Source organism: Talpa occidentalis, unplaced genomic scaffold (assembly GCF_014898055.3).
Source record: "Talpa occidentalis isolate TD23 unplaced genomic scaffold, MPIMG_talOcc4v2.1 talOcc4.14, whole genome shotgun sequence".
NCBI lineage: Eukaryota > Metazoa > Chordata > Mammalia > Eulipotyphla > Talpidae > Talpa > Talpa occidentalis.
The window spans coordinates 45,466,430-45,487,498 of NW_023601433.1; the positions used below are offsets into that span (position 1 = coordinate 45,466,430).

General features: G+C 36.8%; 1 protein-coding gene across 1 annotated transcript in view; it reads left to right on the top strand.

Annotated features, from left to right (window-relative positions):
- Positions 1 to 20,524, top strand: part of EGLN1 (egl-9 family hypoxia inducible factor 1) — a 45,381-nt gene extending 24,857 nt beyond the window's left edge. Inside the window, exons 2-5 of the mRNA XM_037510423.2 lie at positions 12,631 to 12,750; positions 15,394 to 15,530; positions 18,807 to 18,874; positions 19,967 to 20,524. Coding sequence (XP_037366320.1) covers positions 12,631 to 12,750; positions 15,394 to 15,530; positions 18,807 to 18,874; positions 19,967 to 20,031 — 390 coding nt within the window. The 3' untranslated portion in view covers positions 20,032 to 20,524. The remainder of the gene's footprint in view (positions 1 to 12,630; positions 12,751 to 15,393; positions 15,531 to 18,806; positions 18,875 to 19,966) is intronic.
- Positions 20,525 to 21,069: the final 545 nt, after the last annotated feature.

A 21,069-nucleotide genomic window follows, 5' to 3' on the forward strand; every position in this document is an offset into this window, starting at 1 on the left:
AAGTGCCAAGTAGCTCTGGCCTTGGAGTTATTAAGGTTAGTTTAGTCTAAATTTGTTAGTTTGCAGAGTGAAGTTAGGGGAAAAAATATGAGGACTAGCAAAAAATTTATCCTGACTATTGAAAGAAATGAAAGAGAATAAAATATAGTTAAAGAAAAGAAATACAACTTCATACCCTGAAGTTGGAGTTCTGTCCTTCTTATCCACCAGGAAGAGAAAAATTCTGTCCTGTCAGGCTGTAAGTAATTTCACAAGCCTTAGGGATTGGTTGGCTAACACCACCCTGAAGGTTCATTCTAGGAGGTCTCCCAAGATTCTGGTATTAGAAACTACATAGAACACACTCAGTGAGGAATTGATCTCCAATAAGGGGAGTTTTAGAAGGGGGAGGATGAGATAGACAGGATAAGATGAAATTTGGAAATGTTAAATTTGAGGTTGAATAGGGCACTATAGGTAGAGACAGCCAGGCCACTGGAAATATAGACATGGAACTCGAGAGGTCATGAAAATGGATTTGGGAGCCAGTGATAGAATAGCTTCTACTAATTGCTCACTCAGTGCTAGGCAGAACATTGAATAGTTTATGTGCTTTATCACATGTACCTTTCATCAATTCTTTGAGGCAAGTATGAATCCACATGACAGTTGGCCATGGTCCAAATTGCCCATGGTCACATAACTAGTAAGTGGTAGGACCAGGATTAGAAATCAGCACATGCGTGTGTGTTCTCTCTCTCTCTCTCTCTCTCTCTCTCTCTCTCTCTCTCTCTCTCTCTCTCTCTCTCTCTCTCTCTCCCCCCCTCTCCCCCTCCCCCCTCCCTCCCTCTCTCCCCCCTGCCTCCCCCTCCCTTCCTCCCCCCCCCCCCCCCCGTTGATACCCTCTATAACTAAGCTCTCTTGCTTGGTCACCGCTTTGGAGAGGTGATAGGTACCCAGGTGTGTTAAATCTTAGGTACAAATAGCAAAAACAGACTGTCTTGTTTAACTCATATTTCTGTGAGATAGATAGTGGTAGTCCTTATTTTTCAAATGAGGAAAAAGTTCTAAAGGTTGGCATTTCTCCATTGGTCACAGCTAACAATAACCTCATCTGTGCATCAGGCAGTGTTTTAAGCACTCTGTTAATCTTTTTTTTTTTTTTTTTTTTTTAGCACAAGCCTGTTCGTTATTTTTACTTGATAGTTTTACCCCATAAAACTAGCAAAAGTATAAGAAGATATGTATAAGAATGTATATAACAGCACAGTTTGTAACAGTCAGAAAATAGAAATGTTTCGATATTTACCTAGAGAAAAATGGATACCTTGTGATATATTTATGTAGTGGAATGCCAGAGAGCAATGAGAATAATAAAAAGACAACATACAATGACAATGTAACAACACAACAATATGGGTGATTCTCATAAAAAAAGATATTGAATAAAAATGCCACATACAATTTTGAAATTTTAAACATATGGAAAGTTGCAGAGAAGGCCATAATAAATACCTTTGTATCAGCACTGAAAATTTCAAAGAACAGGGGTACAGGCCAGAGGTGCAGAGGGTGAGAGGATTCACAGAGACGAGTACTCTATTAATCTTGCTAGTGGTATACTGTTACTATTTCTCCTTTACAAACGAGAAGTCAGGCACAGAAAAGTTAAATATTGATAACTTACCCAGAGTGACCCAGCTAGTAAGGGGCAGAGTTGGGATTCTAGTTCAGACAGTCTAATCTCTATATATTCTTCCAGAGTCTATTGTTCTTAATCTCTTTGTTCTTCCTTTATTTTGTGCAGCCTTTTGGGAAGGTAAAAATCATTCTGCAAACTGGAAAGCACCACATAAGATGTAGTGCTATTTTTTTTTTTAATTGAACTTGGGCCCTGTACTCCAGAGATTAGAGTTGATTAGGAATGTGTCTTCTCTAGGCTAAACTACTCACTTCCTGCCACTGTTCCGTACTGGACTTTGTCCTCACCATTTTGACCATTTTACTTTTTACTTACTCTGCTTTGTCAGTATCCTTCCTCTGATGTATCCCCAGAAATGATTACAGGCTTCAGGTAGGACCTGACGTGTATAGAATCTAGTAGAGCTCTTTTAATATAGCTTAATGTTGCAGTAACCTTTTTGGCAACACAGTGGCTTGTTTAAGTTTATGCTCAACCAGAATTCCTACATCTCACTTTTTCCTTTAAAATATCAATTCTGCCAAACTCTTATTCCCATTTTACAGTTTACTCTGTAAAATAACTACTGCCTGCCTCCCAGGGATTGTGAGGATTAAATGAAAGAGTGAAAGTAAAATGTTTAGCACTGTGATTTGGCAGAGAGTGATACCTTGATAAATGGTGGTGGTTGTTTATTACTGTTGTATGGTATAGTTGGTTTTTGTCATTTCAAAAGTAGGCTTTACTTTTAGTCATAGTAGAATTCATTGTGTTGATTTCAGTTTACATTACATTGAATCTTATTTGGGATATTGTCTTACCTACCCTACATTTGTATAAACTGTACATTTTCCTGTTATGTATATTTAACTAAACTTTTGCCATTCAGAAAAGTTGTATCAGTATATTACTTTGTTGCTGTAGGTTCCTTTATTTCTGTTTCTATTGATAAGAATGTAGACTAGCTAGAAACTAAAGGCAGTATAGGATTTCCTTCTAGACTGTCTTAACAGGATTCATAGAGAAGCAGACTCTTAATTTGTCCAGCTCACATTTAACCATCTTTATCAACTATTATATAATCACTCTGAAGAACATTTTAGTAACAAAAAAAAATTAAAACCTTATAATTTCACTTCTAGGAACTTAATTGTAGGAAGATATAAAAAATGTTTCTAAAGCTAGAGTTCCAAAACTCTAGTACGTACACTGTACCTTATTGGCAATAAGGTTTTTTTAATAAATTGTCAGGGAACAACCTAATCGCCCCTTTAAAAAAAAAAAGATTTATTTGTTTATACAAGAACTGGGCTGTAGGCCAGAGGCGCGGGAGGGTGAGAGGATTCACCAGAGACAGAGTGAGGACCAGAACAGACAGACAAACTGAAATACACTGCTGAGGGGAGCAGCAGGCGAGAAAGGAGAGGTCTGCTGCGCCTTGTGGGTATCTCTCCAGCCAGCCGGGAATGAAACGGTGCTTCAGAGGCTGTGGACAGCTTCATAGCACTGAGCTCAACCTGCTGCACCACTGGGGAGGCCACTAAATGCCCTTTTAAGTCCTGTTTTATAACACATGTTTATAATTAGTAAAAAAATTAAAAATTAGTCAAAAATCATCTATATTAAGTCACCTTTTGACCAATTATTTAACCATTTTGCCTATGATCATAATAAAGCAACAAAATGGTTGATAGAGTTCTTATTCTAAATAAGTTTATTCAGTATGTATCTGTCCTTTTTCTCTTCTTTTCTCCTTGCTCTCTCTATCTTGGCAATCTCTGACAGCCACATGGCTTCAGCTATTCCATGTGAAGATGGCTTCTAAGTCTACATCTGCCATGACCTATTTTTGGAGCTCCAGTTTTGTATTTCCAACTGCCACTTGAACATCTCCACCAGGATGGCCTACCAGCATGGCAACCTCAGTATGTCCAAAAATCAAACATCTCTCCAAACCAAGTTTCCTTATTTTCACTAATGGTCTGTTAACCTCAGCCAGCCACACAGACCCTCCTAAACTGTCTTTGATTCAACCTCATCCCTTGCTCTGTGAAAGCACTTGCCAGGTCCTTTCACTTCTCATGTTCATGACCCCTCCCCATTCTACTTTGCCCCTGCTGTCTTTTCCCACACCCTTCCCGAAACTCCTCCTTTGTATCAGACTGTCATTTCTTTTCATTGTCCTGTCGTTTCACTTGTGTTCTGACTGGTCTTCTCAATATTTTTTTTTTCCTGCCCCCTTTTCCTAATCTGTCTGTCATTCTACTTGTCATATTTCTGATGTACAGTTCTGATCGTTTCTCCCTACCCAAAAATGATGGCTTCTTTCTACCTGTGGAATGTAGTCTTCCTCCTTAAGAAGGCTGCAGGTTTGTCCACAGTCCAGTCCCTCCTTTCAATTTGTAAGTTATGTGTAAATTTGAAGTTCTTCCCTCTTCCTAAGAATTCTGTGCTGTAGTAAATGTGAATATTCTTTGTCACCAAGTATGTTCTGTATTTTCTTGAGTGTTAAACCTCCCTTATATGATTTACTGTTTGAAGTGCTCTCTTGCCAACTTACTATTTCTTTAATACTTAGCTCAGATACTAGTTCTTCCATGGTCCATCATAACACTCTCCAAACTCTTTCTACTTGAAATTAGTTAAGGTTTTGTCTATTACAGTCATGTGCTGCATCTACATATACAGTGGGGGTTCCCGTAATTTGCCATGAAATAGATTAGAAAATTCTACCTCCCAAAACATGAAGTCTAAGTTTATTTATGGTGAGATATGTTATTTATAACACTAAAGTTTAGCAAATAAGTCAAGAGATTTAAATTTTTTAATGCAGAGATTGCCCTTCCCCATTTAATTTGCTAATGAATTCAATGAACAAAATTCAAATTTTTTTTTAAAGATTTATTTATTTTTATACAAGAACCGGGGTACAGGCCAGAGGCACGGGAGGGTGAGAGGATTCACCAGAGACAGAGCAGGGAGCAGAACAGGCAGACTGACGAAATACACTGCTGAGGGGAGCAGCGGGCGAGACAGGAGAGGTCTGCCATGCCATATGGGACCCTCACCAGCTGGCTGGATCGAACCAATCGAACCGGCGCTGCAGAGGCTGTGGACAGCTTCACAGCACGGTGCTCAACCGCCTGCGCCACCAGGGGAGGCCCAAAATTCAAAAATTTTAATAAAGTTTTTAATTATCTCTTTTAGGAAATGAGATTTACCTAAAATAAGCAGGTATCTTTGATATCTGCAGTTTGAAAATTAGCTTATTCTAGTAGTAAACACAAATCTCTCTTTATTCTATTGATGACCTGTTGTTGCCTGTATTTGAGAATGGGAAAAAACCTCATGCATCTTAGCATGGAAGGACTGCCCAAGATACATGAGTATATGTCAGTCTAGCAGGTAGAGGAGTCACTGGGAGCCTGTGTTATCAGTTTCATCTGGTTTTTCTTTCCAGACCTCCTCAGTTCATAACTCATTGCTACCACTTAGAGTCTCTTGGCTTTTGGCAAGTTTTTATTCTCATTGTAGTTTAGTTTTCTAATATCGAAAATGAAGAGATTAATAGTTCTTACTCATGATTTTGTTGTGAAGACCAACTGAGATATCTGTGCTAAGATAACTCCTTAGCACAGGTTAGCTGTCAAAATCTACAAAGGGCATATCTGTGTTATGTACCCTAGGGCAATGTATTTTTAAGAGGATAAATTTTCAAATAGTAAAGCATTTTCCCCTAATTCAGGGTAAAAACAGTATTTTAATAGACCATACAATTTTAGTTCTTTTAGCTTTAAAAAGACTTCAAGAGGAGGAAAAGTTTCCTAGTTCAACTTCATATTGAATACAAGCCTTCCAGTGCCAGAAATAATTGTTTTCAAAGGAACCTCTTTCTTCTTTTTATCCCCATGAGTAAAAAAGCAAATTTATGGTGTTTCAGTCTTAAGAACATTCTCCATCATGTGTATTTTCATATTAAAAAGGAAAAAAGTAGTATTTAACTTTTTGCTTATATTTAGGCTTTTCCCAGTGGGAAATTGAAATATTTAAAGTTGGTGTCTCTCAGAAATTGCAGATTAGGAACATTTCTCAGAATTATAAGTAGACAATTTCATTGTTTCTTTTCCAGGCAAGTGTCAAGATTCTTCTGCTGTCCTTCACACCAAACCTTATAGGAGTATACAATCATGTCTAGTCCTGCTCCTCCTTAGGAAGAACCAAAAGACAATAAGGGAGCGTCACTTCAGTCCCTAACAAATCTCTCAAGATACTTTCATTTTTCTTAATAGATTTTAATGTATTTCCTTATCCTTAGTACAAGTACCTTTAATGTTAATCCCTTGGAATTATTCTATCCTTTGTAAGTGTAGCTTATAAACAGCAAAAATTTATTCCTCATAGTTTCGGAGACCCAGATCAAGGTAATCATGCTGATTATCTTCCAGCGGAGACCACTTCCTGGTTCATAACTGGCAGCTTCTTGCTTTGCCCTCACCTGATAGAAGGGGCAGAATCTCTCAAAGCCTCTTTTATAAGACATTAATCCTATACATGAGAGATCTACGCTTATAACCTAAGCACCTACCAAAGGCACCACCTTCTAACACCTCATTTTTGAGGGTAAGGATTTCAACATATAAATTTAGGGGAGATGCACACATTCAAACCATAGCAGCCTACTTTATCTTATAATAATCTTTCATATAAGTCCTAGAAGAAGGAAGCTGCCTTCTTAAAAGCTTCCATGGTAGCCATTCTGCTAACGCCCACAGTGGCTCACCTTTGCTTGCCTTTCATGTCCTACTTCACTTCCTCTGCTTAATTTTCAAAATTTCATCCTATTTCTACCCAATTAACTTCACCTATTTAAGAAGGTAAGTAATAGCAGAGCATTATAAAAGTACTCCCCTGTCACTTAATGTTTCCTATGTTTGTTATGCTCATTTTGTTTGCCTTGGCCTTCTTCATCTTCCTAAACCACAGATAAAGTTAGCTCTCCTGTGTAGCTATGTAGCTGACACCTTCCCTATTATTTAATCTCACAGGAATAGTTCTTTTTTCCAGAACTCTTTCTGTTGCTCTTTTCTCTGTCCAGTTTATCATTTGTGTACGCCAGGTGGTTGTTGTGGGTTTTTTTCTTTCCAATTATGTCCTTTCAGACAAATATCATATTGACCCTTTTTGTAGTGTGATATGATGGTAGGTAGTCCATGAACATTTTAAAATATTATTAATGACTTCTTGACTAATAAGATATTCAAGAGGGTAAAGTCAGGTATAGAATGAAATATTAATTGTTTCACCAAGAGATTAAGAGAAAATAAATTGAATTTACTAAAAGTATTGTGAATAGAGTATTTCAAAGTATTCTGCATATTTAAAGCAAAACAAGAACAGCAATATCAGAATCTTTTTATACACACATATATATTATGAAAAAATTACTAATTAACTAGAGTGTGAATATTATTTCAAAACTGCAAAAGCTATTATATTTAAGAAACTTTAAATTTTGCTAATACAAAACCGTAGTTAATGATAACTATTAAAATACAAATACTGTTTTAAAACATAGTAACTGCCAGATTTCATGAGACTTAAACAAATACCTTTTTATATTTTCTAAAATCCAAATGGGGAGGAGTCTCAGTGCAGCATGAATCAGTAAATGCAGTTTCACTCTTTTCATTATTAGGCCACACAGTTGTATGAATGAAACTATGACCCTTCCAAATCTTTACAAGTTTCCTTTAAAAATTTTTCTTACCCTAGAACTCTAGCAGTTTGGATCTTTCAGGGCTCAGATTTTCCATGACAATCTGTTTTTTTCTAGGTAGGCTTTTAGACCCTTCTTCCCCCGAAGTCTCTAGTTTAAGGGACAGAGGAGCATGTCTGTGTTCTGCGACTCTTCCTGCCAGAGCTATATTGCCTTGCTTCCTCTCACATATGTAATATAGCCACCAGCTTTTAGCTGTAATTAATGAGCTTTCTTGTTTTCTGGATTACATTGAAGTGTTTTATTTTATCCTTCTCATAATAATAGTGACATACTGCTGTCTTTTCTGGAGCTCATATTGACAAGTTGAATTGACACATGAAATGCAGGCCCTATTTAGTGCTCACCCAACTCTGCTTTCTTCCTTTCTCTTAATTTTGCTGTATCCTGTCACCAGAGCAGAGCTAATGCCAGATAAGGCTAAAGTGGTAAGGCCATCTCAAATAATACCTTTATTTTTTATTTTTTTTATATATTTCTTATATCATTTTTCATTTTTACACAATGTATGCATTTTCATCTTGGTTATAGTCCCCATACAATTGTGTCCTCCTTATTTTGACCCCAATCCTTCCTCTCCTCCCCCCCCCCCACAGTGTGTCTCTGGTTTATAGTTGCTTGTTGATTTTGATTTTTTCTTTATTACAGTTATTCTTTTACCTGGTCCCTTATTTAGGTTTTCTAAACTCTTGCTATGAGTGAGACCATCCGGTATTTTTCTTTTTCTTTCTGGCTTCTTTCGCTGAGCATGATCCCTTCCAGCTCTATCCATGTTGCTGCAAATTGCATGAGTTTATCTTTTTAGATTGCTGAGTAATACTCCATGGTGTATATGTACCACAGCTTCTTGATCCAGTCATCTATTTGTGGGCATTTGGGTTGTTTCCATAGCTTAGCTATTGTAAACAGTGCTGCTATAAACATAGGGGTGCAGGTGCCCTTTGGAATGAATGTTTCTGTGTCCTTTGGGTAAATACCTAGGAGTGGAATTGCTGGATCATATGGAAACTCTATATTTAGTAGGTTGAGGAATCTCCATACAGCTTTCTATGGTGGTTGGACCAGTTTGCACTCCCACCAGCAGTGCAGGAGAGTTCTTTTTTCTCCACAACCTCGCCAACATTTGTTGTTGCTAGTTTTTTTACTATGTGCCATTCTCACTGGTGTAAGATGGTATCTCATTGTAGTTTTGATCTGCATTTCCCTGATTACAAATGAAGTTGTACATTTTTTCGTATGCCTATTGGCCATTTGCATTTCCTCTTTGGAGAAATTTCTTTTTAGTTCTTCTGCCCATTTTTTGACTGGATTATTTTCTTTGTTATTGTTGAGTCTCATCAGCTCTTTGTAGATTTTTGTAATCAGTCCTTTATCATTAGTGTTGTGTGCAAAAATTTTCTCCCAGTCGGTGGGTTTTCTCTTTGTTTTGGTTATTGTCTCTTTTGCTGTGCAGAAGCTCTTTAATTTGTTGTAGTCCCAGCTGTTTATCTTTGCCTTCACTATCACTGCTTTGGGTGATGTGTCTGTAAAGATGTCTTTGATGTGCATGTCATGTAGTGTTTCGCCTATATTTTCTTCTATGTATTTTATGGTTTCAGGTCTTATGTCTAGTTCTTTAGCCCATTTTGAGTTGGTTTTTGTGTATGGTGTGAGGCAGTAGTCAAGTTTCATTCTTGTGCATGTAGCGACCCAGTTTTCCTAGCACCATTTGTTGAACAAACTTTCTTTGCTCCAATGCATATTCTTTGCTCCTTTGTCAAAGATTAGTTGACTGTAAATCTGTGGGTTTATTTCTGGGTTTTCTATCACATAATACCTTTAGATGGTGACAACTGAACCATAATAGGGATTGTAAATTTTAAATAGCACAGTTGTTTATAGCTACTCTTTCTTTCGTATCTTTTATTTTTTCATAAAACCTTACTTTGAATCCCAATAAAGAGATAAATGTTGAATTATTTTAATTACTTTGAGTTCAAATAAAGAAAAGCAATAAAAGTTGCCCACTTCTGAAGGTTGAAGCAAAACCTGCTAGTTTTTTTAAAAGATTTGCTTATTTATTTATTTATTTATTTATTTATTTATTTATGCATACATACATACATACAAGCACTGGGTACAGTCAGAAGTGCGGGAGGGTGAGAAGATTCACCAGAGCAAGAGCAGGGAACAGAACAGGCAGACTGATGAAATACACTGCTGAGGGGAGCAGCAGATGTGGCAGGAGAGGTCTGTCTTGCCATGTGGGACCCTTGCCTGGTGGCCGGGAATCGAACCGGCGCTGTAGAGGTTGCCGGCGCTGTAGAGGTTGCGGGCAGCTTCGCAGCCCAGTGCTCAACCGCTGCGCCACCAGGGGAGGCCCACAAAAACTGCTAGTTTGACCTGTTTTCTTTTTACTACATCCCCCTCCAGTTGCCACTCCCAGGTAGCCCCATGTATCTCTAGGGCTCTATAAAGAGAGCAGTTTAAAAATGACTAAGACTGACGGACTCCATATGGGGGCATAGTCCTGGTGTCTCCAATTTCATTCTATTCTGGGATGTTTGGTTTATCATGACCATGGCTAAGAAATTCCTTCCCTACCTATCCTTCACTTAATATTTCCATTTTAGTAAATAGTTAACTCCATTTATTCCAGAACATAAACTGAAAACCTCAGTCACTTTTTGCTCTCCAGTTCCAATCCATTAGCACGTTATGTTGGTTTTTTTTGCCTTTGAAATGCATCCCACTTTGCTACACCAGTCACCTTGTCTTTATTTTTTTCCTGGAAACTGCAGTAGCTACTGAGTCTTGTCTCCCTCCTCAAATAGTACAATCGTGGTTAATTACATGGATTCTGAAAACGGATGGCCTTCATTCAGTTAAAAAAGTTAAATGAAGATGAGGATGATGATAATCAATACGACTTACGTCATATAGTGTGTCAGATGAATTACAATGCGTAAATTACTTAATGCTGGCATAGATCAAAACATATTAGGTAATGGGTGATATTTTTTCCATTAGATTCCTTTCACTTTTAAAACAATGTCAAAAATCCTTACCTGGCTTGCTGGAACCCAGGTACCAGGTCCTTTCTCAGATCATTATTTGCCCTTGCGCTTTCTGTTGCAGCTGGTCTGCTGCTGTTCTCTGCCCTGTCCAGTCATTTCTGCCTTTGCACTTGCAAGATAAGCTCACCCTGCAGATACAGCAGGTCCTTGAATAATAGTCCTTTCTTTCAATGTCTTTCATTTTAACATTAGTGACAAAAAAAGCAGTCCTAGCCAACCAAAGTTGAAAGAAACATTATACATTATTCAAGGACCTGCTTTCCTTATAGTTGGTTTGCTTAATGTCAGTTTCCAAGAACCTACTGAAGATGTTAAGTGAGGACTCATAGTTCGCTACTCCCTTCATTTAAGTCTCTGCTCAAAGCTCAGCTCCTCAGAGAGTTTTCCCTGGCCACTGTTCTAGAGTATCATTCTTTCAGTTTGTGTGATTCTTTTTTCAGCTTAATTTTGTTTAATGTTTTATGACAAGATAACATCACTACCTAACATTACATTATATATCAAACTAACTATACAGTATGTAGTTAACCCATTAGGTTCATAGTAAATGAAAGCAAGAGACTTTCATTCCGCCATTTCAGTCACAGGACTTTGCAGATGCATAGTAGGTGCTCAAGAGTAGGTTGCCACAAGAGTAGATGGGAGGGACAAGATTTTCCCCTTTTTTCTTTGCACAGAGATGCTGAGATTACCAGGTAGTTGGAGAGACCTAGAACTATCTTTTTTAAGATGAAAACACTCTGGGAAGAGTTGGGCTTGGTTAGGTTTTTTCTTCATTCTTTTCTGTGGATAAGATTGTATCATATAATTCGTAATTGTCTCAATCACAAATGGATTAATTGAACTTTTTAAATGGTGTCTTATAGTGCTGTTCAAGGTCTGCTACATAAGCCTTTGCTTAGTACTAAAAATAAGAAAATTGTTTGGGTTTATCTTTTATTGACCATTATTAAGCCCATACCATTCTCCTTGTTATTTCCAACCTCAAGTCCCAGCAGGAGGCATTTATCTTTCTAGAATCAAGAAAAGAAGAGATATGTAATATTGTCCAAAAATTCTTCTGATAAAGAGTAAACACTGATAAAGATCGGTGTCTACAAAAAAGTGATCTCCCCTTCCCCCCAGCATTCAGATGTAAAATGCTTCCTAGTTTCTTAGAAATGGAACACTATTTATTCACAAATCTGTTGTACATGCATTTAAAAATTAACTTTTGCCATTGGCCTTAAATGATGAGGTAACTTAATTATGGTTTGATAACTTTATACTAATTCATTAAACTTAATATTGACCCATTGGCTTTTTAATACATGAGGAAATTGGAGAAATAAAGAATTTCAAGAATAACTGATAGCCTTGAGCATTTTTGTTTTTTATAATCACCCTTAGTAATTTCAGTTGCTTATTACTTAACTACATTCCTAGAGCATGTAAGTTATTTGGTGTTTTTTATTTTGTTCTTCCACCTTTGTGTTAACATCCTTCAGTCTTCTGAACTATATCTTATAATTTGAATGAAAACATTACTTTCTAATTTGAACAGGTGTTAGTGTACATACTAAATTGTCATTTCAGCCTTTTTTAAATCACTGACATTAAATGAGTTAATGTTTAGAGTTGACCTTCTAAATTTTGCCTGCCCAAATTGGTTTCCTTTCAGAGACAGTATCAGATGATATGTTTGTCAGACAAGTAATACAGGTGTTCTGGAGTGAGCTCAGGGAGGATAGAAATCTCCATGGTGCGGGACCAAAACACTTGATAAGATGATCATTATGATTAAAGATCCTGAAAGTGGGTATTGCAATCATTCTGGCCTTTGGGGTTTTGGTCAGGGACTAGTGGCTCTGGCAGTCAGGCCATCATTGCAGTGTTGCTTTCTGGTCCTTCAGTGTTGGCTCTTTTCATCACTGTGAAGCCGACCTTATCAGACCGTGAATAGTTTACCAGCCTACTACCCGTGTATTCTTTATAAGCATCAACATAGAAAGTCTCTCTTTTTATCCACAAAATATGACCTTTATTAGGGAGAAGAATTTAGGAGTAATTCATAGTAACCAAGTATCAAAGATCTTTTTATATGCTGTTTTCCCTTTTTATTCATATATGAACTTTTAAAATTATTGTTATTATTACAGGCCATGGTTGCTTGTTATCCAGGCAATGGAACAGGTTATGTACGTCATGTTGATAATCCAAATGGAGACGGAAGATGTGTGACATGTATATATTATCTTAATAAAGACTGGGATGCAAAGGTAAGCAACTTAATTGAGCATTTATTTTTTTTCTCACAGGCTGGTTTTTTTTCCCCCACAAGTATTAAGATTGATGCTCCTCACAGTGAAATTGTTTTTAGCACACAGAACAGTTAAAAAATTCTCTCCTAGATTTGTTTCATTCTCAGGTATTAGGAGCAGATTTTTGTAAAATGAAACAGGTATTATTAAATCCCAAAAAGCAGATTTCCTTCTTCATATATTGAAGCTTCACCCCAAATTTAACTTTTACAAAAATACCTTACTCAGCTATTTTCCTTTAAATATTTTTTTATAAAGACTTCTGAAAATGATTGTTTTATAATGACTTAGGTGAGATTCTGTATTAAGTAATTATTAGGGATTACTTACTACTTTCCTTTTACTCTTTACATTGTTGTAAAGATGTTATATGTCATTGGGTTGTTGAATATTGGAAACAGGATTCCTTCTTATCCTGATTGTGGAAAAACTAGAAGTTTGTCAATATTAACAAAGCCTTAAAGTCAACCAGAATGTGTACTGCTTTTAATCTCTCTTGTTTTAAATATATTTCATCTTAAAACTTCTCTGAGTTTCACTCAGTTTAAATGATTTAAACTTTAGAGGTATGTTATGTGTTACTGCATTGGGTGTTACATAATTTTGGTTGATATCTTTTTTTAAAGCTTTTAAAATTTACTGTCATTGGAGCAAAATACTCAAATACAAAAGTGAACACAGTGTATAGCTTAGTGGACTTTTAATTAAATAACCTTTGAAATACCTCCCATTTCCCCATAACATACACACAAATGGACAACCACCATGTCCTAAGTGTACAAACAACCTTGTCCTGTCCAGAAAAAGCATATCCTAAGGTTTAGGAGCTGTTTTCAGTGCTCCAGTAATCTTTCTATACCATACTAATAATTTAAAGAGTTTTCACAGGGAAGTTTTACTGCCACTAGATTTTGAGGCAGTATGTCAACAAGTATGGTTTTCCCCTTATGGTTTTCAGAGTCTGAAATAGAGAATTAAATTTGGTAATTCACCTTGAGCCCAAGGCACATAAAAGATTGTTATCTGGTTAAAACTTAAAATTTTATTTATTTTTTTAGATTTTGTGATTGTCTAGAAAGCTAGAAACACATTTGATCAATCCTGACTTCTATATTTCATTAGAATCTAGGCTACTCTCTTTAATTTAATAAGAGCCAGGGGCCTTAATACACAGGGTTTAAATTAATACGTAAACTGGAAGAAAGTCCTTAGTATTTCTATATGTAGAACTGAAAACTTCCATTGCAACATTGTACTGAATATATGCAGTATGCCAAACAATGTTCTCAATGCTGGCTATGGTGCAAAAATAGCATAGCTCTCATAGAGCTTACCATCTGATCAAGGATACAGATTGGTAGACTGATAATTACAATTGGTTATGCAAAATGCAGAACAGAGTGTTCTGGGACCATGTAGAAGGACCATCTAACACAGAGGTCAGGGTTTCCCACAGGAAGATTGAAACCTATCTTTAAACATTTTCTACAGATCGCCTTGTGATCTTCCCAGTTACTCTGGCCAAAGGGAAGGGGGCTGGGGAAGGAAAAAGAAGACATGTTTAGTCACAATCTAGAGGTTCTTTAATGTTTACATATGTGTCTTGGGCTTCACTCTGAACAACCCTGGAGGAGAAGGTAGGCAAGGGTCCCAAGTAACTTGAACTTAACCTGCATTGGATATACCTGGTAAACAACTTCTGTAACTGTAGAATTATAGGAATAGGTTCAATCTCTGTGCTGTCTTAATCAGGTGTTAAAGTTCCTTTCATTTTAAGAGTTTACATGCTTAGGGGTTTAGTTTATTCAAGGGTAAAGAGCTACTCAGTTTGGTCGGGTTTGCCTCACTTTAATTCCCCTTAGATTATAAATACCATGAAGACGAGATCTGTACTCAGGGACCGTCACAGGACTCAGGACAATAGACAGTCAGTGTTGGAATGAATAGGTGAGTTTTATCGCAAATACAGGAGGACATATATTTGGGTTAATAGTAATCCTTTATGAATAGAATCCATTTTACAAGCAGGTAGTTATCACTGTATCAGGTCCAGTCTGGAAAGAAAGAACTAAAGGTTCTAATAATGACTGTGATTATAATATAAAAGTGATAAATGATGTCACTTTCTATTGATACATTAAGTTCTCTAAATAAGAGATATTACATTTGTGACATTCCTATTATCTATTGAACATCAAAGTATGACACTATTTGACATACTTAACCATTTGTCGTAATTTAGTCAAATGATTTGAAATGGCTACATTTGATGACTAGGTTATGCAGATCATTAGTATCCATAAATAAGCGATGTTTACTAGTTTTTAAAACTTTCAAGCATCATTTTAAGATGAATTCAGATCATACGTATGTCTCATTAAGTATTTAAGAATCCCTAAACCAAGAAATGAATTCTTTTTTATATTAACAGGTATGCTTAGAATCTCAGCTTGCCTTCATACTTTTTGATTCAGATGTATTTGTGAATAGTTCAACTAAGAATTTTAAGTCATTGAAATGTCCTTTCCCTCCTCCCCTCCCCCAAGTTTAATTTTGTAGCTTTCTCAGTTACCCGTGCTCACATATTTGGCTCTTTTCTAGGTAAGTGGAGGTATACTGCGAATTTTTCCAGAAGGCAAGGCCCAGTTTGCTGACATTGAACCCAAATTTGATAGACTGCTGTTTTTCTGGTCTGACCGTCGCAACCCTCATGAAGTACAACCAGCATATGCTACAAGGTATTATTCCTTTTTTTTTTTTAAAGATTTATTTATTTATGCATACAAGAACTGGGGTACAGGCCAGAGGTGTAGTGGGGTGAGCGAATTCACCAGAGACAGAGTGGGGAACAGAACAGGCAGATTGACCGAAGCACACTGCTGAGGGGAGTAGCGGGGCAAGTCAGGAGAGATCTGCTGTGCCATGTGGGTTGCTCTTGGGTTGGCTGGGAATCGAACTCATGCTGCAGTGGCTGTGGTTAGCTTCATAGGTTGCATCTTAACCCCTGCGCCACCAGGAATGCCCAAGGTATTATCCCTGTTAAGAAAAAATTGGTATATAGTAGGGTGTTCGGGGGATACATAGGCTGAACATCATAGTTTTTTAATAATACCTTCCTGTTTTTCAGGTACCTTTATTATAATGCTTCAGTCCTAACTATTTTGAGTAACTTTATGAGCTTTATTTGCAGTTAGCACTAAATGTTGTGACTTCTTTTTCACAGCCACTCCTTGTTGGGATGAAATATCAAAGCACAGGCCCTCTCATCTTTCCAGCCCCTCCTTCTTGTTTTATGTTTCTCTTTATTATCCATTCTCATTTTGTGAGGGATGGAAAGATTAGATAGAAAATGAAAAGCACAACTTTTTAAGAGATGGTGAGGGGGAAAAAGAGAGGAATGATGTAGAAAAATAGAGTAGCAAAATATGAAGTAGAAAACAAAAATGAAGCAATCAGTATAAGAGAAAAAATGAACAAAGGAAAGAAAAGTAGAGAAGATTGTCTTTTATGGGATTTAATGTTATAAAAATAACCTGTTGGCTTTAATATCAAGCATCTGCTAGGCTTATTATACTCTTTTTCTGTAAGTTTCAGTATTCTAAGCCTATCATATTTAAATGTAAACTTTAAATTTTTTTCTTTTTACCATTACATAATTGACATATTAAGACTATATGGAAGATGTTATAAACATTGCTATAAAGGTAAATATTTGTAGAAAAACTATTATTTAGATACCAGTTTTTCATGATAGAAAGGACTTTGAACTTTAGTGAACCACTGGCGTCAGCTGTGTCGACCTGGTGAGACCGGCACACCTGTCAGTGACTCCTCGCCACCCGACCCCCATGAGAGTTGGGGTAATAGATGTGTCAGAGGTGGGCTCAAATTCTAAAGACTTTGTTGTCATCTCTCCCTCTTTTCTTGCTTCTCCCTGAGCCTTGTTGCCTTCATCCTTAATCCCATAGTGAGTACAAGCCAAGCAGTTTGTGGCTAGAGATCATGAGAAGCCAAGATTGGAAACCAGGGAGGACCCACCTCCTGAGACCCTGACTCCTTCAACACCCCGCTCTTGGCGTTGCCGCTAAGCGCTTTAGGACCTTTTCTGGCCTAGAAATGACTTCATAGGCCTTCCTTTATGTGGAATCTTGAGTATGGTTTAGTTGTGCCCTTTTTCACAGAAGTGGCAACACATTTTTAAGAATAAGTGCCAAATGATTATGGAAGAAAAGTGCTGTAGGAATTTGAGGGGAGAAAGTGGTATGAGATTAGAATATCAGAGTAAGATGTCACAGTAAAGAGAGGTGCTCAGCTGGGCCTAACGTGACAAGAAGCAAGGAGTACAGAGTGTTAGTAAAGCCCTGGGAGTGAAGAGCAAGGTTGTTTAAATTACTACAGAGATTAATGTGAGAAGAATTCCTGAAAGATCAGTGGGAGGTAAGCTAGGAAAAATAAAAAGACATACGGTAGCTTCCAGTTGTTTTCTGATAAAGATTTATGGCTATAGAGAAAGGTTGATCGAGATATTAGAACTTTGATTCCTGAGTATCTAAAATGTTGGGGCATGGGCAAAAGAGATGGGAAATTATATATCCCTAGTATCTATCTATATATAGATATAGATATAAAATATCTATGTATTTCCCATATGTGGGAAAAATAGAGGAGCTTATGTAGTAAGAAAGGCACTGGAGCTCTGGAGAGCCAGGCCTGGAAGTCAGGAGGCTTGACTATGACTCAGCATTTTCTCTTACCACTGAATGATAAAGGACCTCAGTTTCTCAACTGTTCAAACTCCCAGACTCTTTTTTTTTTTTTTTAAGATTTATTTATTTATACGTGGAGAACTAGGGTACAGGCAAGAGGTGCAGTGCTGGAGCGGATAGTGAGAGGATTCACCAGAGACAGAGTGGGGAGCAGAACAGGCAGATCTACTGAAATACCCTGCTGAGGGGAGCAGTGGGCAAGACAAGAGAGGTCTGCTGTGCCATATGTGGGTTAACTCCCTGGCCGAGGATCCAATTCAGGCTGTCATTTGAACTCAGACTGTTGCAGTGAGCCTTTCCGGTGACAGCGCTGAGACTTAACCCCTAGGCCACCAGGAAGGCCCTAACTCCCAGACTCTTGATTCTCCTCTGCATTTGACTCTTTACTTTAAAATGTTACATGGTTTAATTCTGTCACATTTGCCAACTCTTCACTTGGTCAAAGTTGTCTCCCTACCCTCACCCTATGAATACCAGACAGAATATGAACAATGTTTTAACTAATAACTATGTTCTGGATTTGATCATTTGTAGCATACTTCCATTTCCTGTAGTATGTATACATTTCCTCCATTATTGATACCAAAAGATGTGGCTATGGGCTTTGTGGTATCTAATAAACCAGATTCCTCATTTATTTGTGGATGAAATATTCCAAGTAATGAAATTTTCAGGGTAACAAAGTTCAGCTAAACTTTAAATGTTGAAACATAGTATGATTATTTTGATAAAATCCTTTCAAAAAATCTTAGCATAATTTGATGACTCCAGGTTATAAAATTATAAACATCTGTCAATACTCTTTGCAATAATATAGTGAGGTCCTCAGAAGCTATTCAGCTATTAACCCTCCCTTTCACTAAAGGATCCCTGTCTTTGAGTCCTTTTCTGTTTCTCTTTTCTTCTTTTATGCTATTGACAGTGTGCTTTTATTTGTAATAGCCATTCTTTTGCCTTCTTGTTGCTGTTTCTGATCTGCTGTGGGCTTACAAATAATGAAGTAGGTTAAGTAGGTACTAAGAAAATCATAAAAATGCATCAACTTTGACACATCAGTTTTAGCCACTCCTGATTCTCTGCTGTACTCTTAATCATGAGGTTACTAGATGAGTGGATTGTCAACTGCGCTCATTTGTCCTTTAATAGCATTCCAATTTTGGCATTACAAATTTTAATAGACCGTTGCAACAGCATACCACTTTTTTCCCCTAATGTGATCATTCTTACCCTATTATAATTTTCTTTTAGGTACGCAATAACTGTTTGGTATTTTGATGCAGATGAGAGAGCACGAGCTAAAGTAAAATATCTAACAGGTAAACATTATTTGGGGCCAGGGTATACTGGAAGGAAAACACCCCTCAGTCAGGTGGTGCTTTCACTGAGCGCAGACACAGCCTTTATTCACACCATGAAGACTTGCTCCTGTTTTTGTCCAACTCCTAATTCCCTTATTTGAAAGAACTTTTCAAAAGAAATCTTTGTTATTTTTAACAAATGAAATTGTTCAAAGTTTAGGAAAGTTTGAAGCAAAGAAGTCAGAAAATTATTTAAATATAAGCAGTTTTTCTGTGATTATCCTTTTTGATCACAGGCTGCCACATTCTTGCTAATTACCACGTGACTTCCTGTCCTTCTTCCCTTAGAAGGAAGTTAACATCTTTTCCTTTCTAAATACAGATGCTCTAAGTGTACTCCAGGTCTTCCATGTTGAGTGTGGACATAAAGAAAACTAATAAAAAGGAGATGAATTGAATTCAGTAAATCTGATGGGCATGTAGAGTTTCTGTCAGTGGTGTCCATCACTGGCCAACACCCTTATACTAAATCTGAAGGTCTTGCAGTGTGCCAGTTCCTGCCCCACTTATGAATTGTCTCCTGACACAATGGGTCTTGTTTTTCCCTTGAATGGACCACTTAGCCTGTCTTTTATTTTATCCTACTGTGTATCTCCAAAAGTCTGTTCAGTGTTTGATGATTTATTAACTAGCTTTATTTTCATGAGCCATTGACCATCTCACATCAAGCTTTTATAAAACTATAAAAACTGAATGTTCAAGCCTTTTCTATGTATTTTTAAAGTATTCTTTGTGGCAGAAGCCCAATGGTGTGCTTTCAGTGATACCGAACTCTGCTACTTTATAGCAATCCATATTGCTTTTAAAACAAAAAGAAAAAAATCTCTGTGTAAAGAGGATGGGTTTTCCCTTGAAGGTTTACTAGTTCAGAGTAACACATTCTTTATGATGTAATGCTGAGGGTAGGTTAAAATGCAAGAGTGATAGTTTTCAGTGATATATGTTTGCAAAGTTGAAATATGGTGCCTAATGTTAGGATCAGGTGGGAAGTAGTAATAGAAGCTCTGGCACTTAATGGTCTTTGTTTTATTTTGTTTTTTTACCTTGCAGGTGAAAAAGGTGTGAGGGTTGAACTCAATAAACCTTCTGATACAATCAGTAAAGACATCTTGTAGAGCCTTTGATCCAGCAATACCCCACTTCACCTACAATAATTGTTGACGCTATTTGTTTAACTTGTGAATACGAATAAACGAGATAAAGACAAAATAGACAACCAGTTGGCATTTTAATAAGGAAGCAGAAACAACTTTTGTGTTGCATCAAACAGAAGATTTTGACTGTGTCGCTTTGTACTGCATGATTGACTCCAAACCTGTGATTGCTTATGGGAAGAATATAAGCTATCAACTGAAAATGTTATCTATGTCTAGACATGAATAAGCGCTCTAGGTAGAATTTTTTCATTCTTATATTTTGCCAGATCTGTCATCTAGCTGACTTCATTTCATCTCTCCCTTTTTTATATAGTCAAGTTTGAATTTGAAATAATTTTTGTATGATCAGGTACAATTTATCAAAACTGAATTGAGAAAAAAATTACAGTATTATTTCCCAAAATAGCATCAATCTATTTTTGTAAATCTCTTTGAACTATTAAATTTTGCCCTAAAAGACATCTTACAATGATTGTTGCCAGTGACTGATAATGATTAATTTTCTTTTTACTTCAGATAAGAATAGGAGCACTTTAATTACCAGCTGAAAAGTCAGATTGTTTTGTATTCCTGTTTCACACTAATTTGAAATCTTAAAGATTGCTGCTGTTGTTTTTTTGACATTGTTAATAATGGAACATAACAGTAAAATCATCACTACTTACTACCAATAACTTTTTGCTCATGTTTTATAAGGAAAAAAATACATACTAAGAAGGTTTATCTTTTAAGTTAAATTTAAAAAAAAAAGTGACTGGCACTAAATGAACTTGAGGTTATCCTCAACATCAAGTTTCCAAGAAAAGGGCTTTCTTATACTTTTCAGGTGTGTACTATAGATGTAGGAGATAATATTTTCTTCCTAAGTCTTTTTCCTTTGCTTCCCTTCAAGTTGATTGTACTGCTAATTCTAACTTATGTTTCCTACCTACTCCTGTGACCCATCTGACCTGCAGATCACAACCTTGTATCTGTGGGACCTCATCAGGGGGAGAC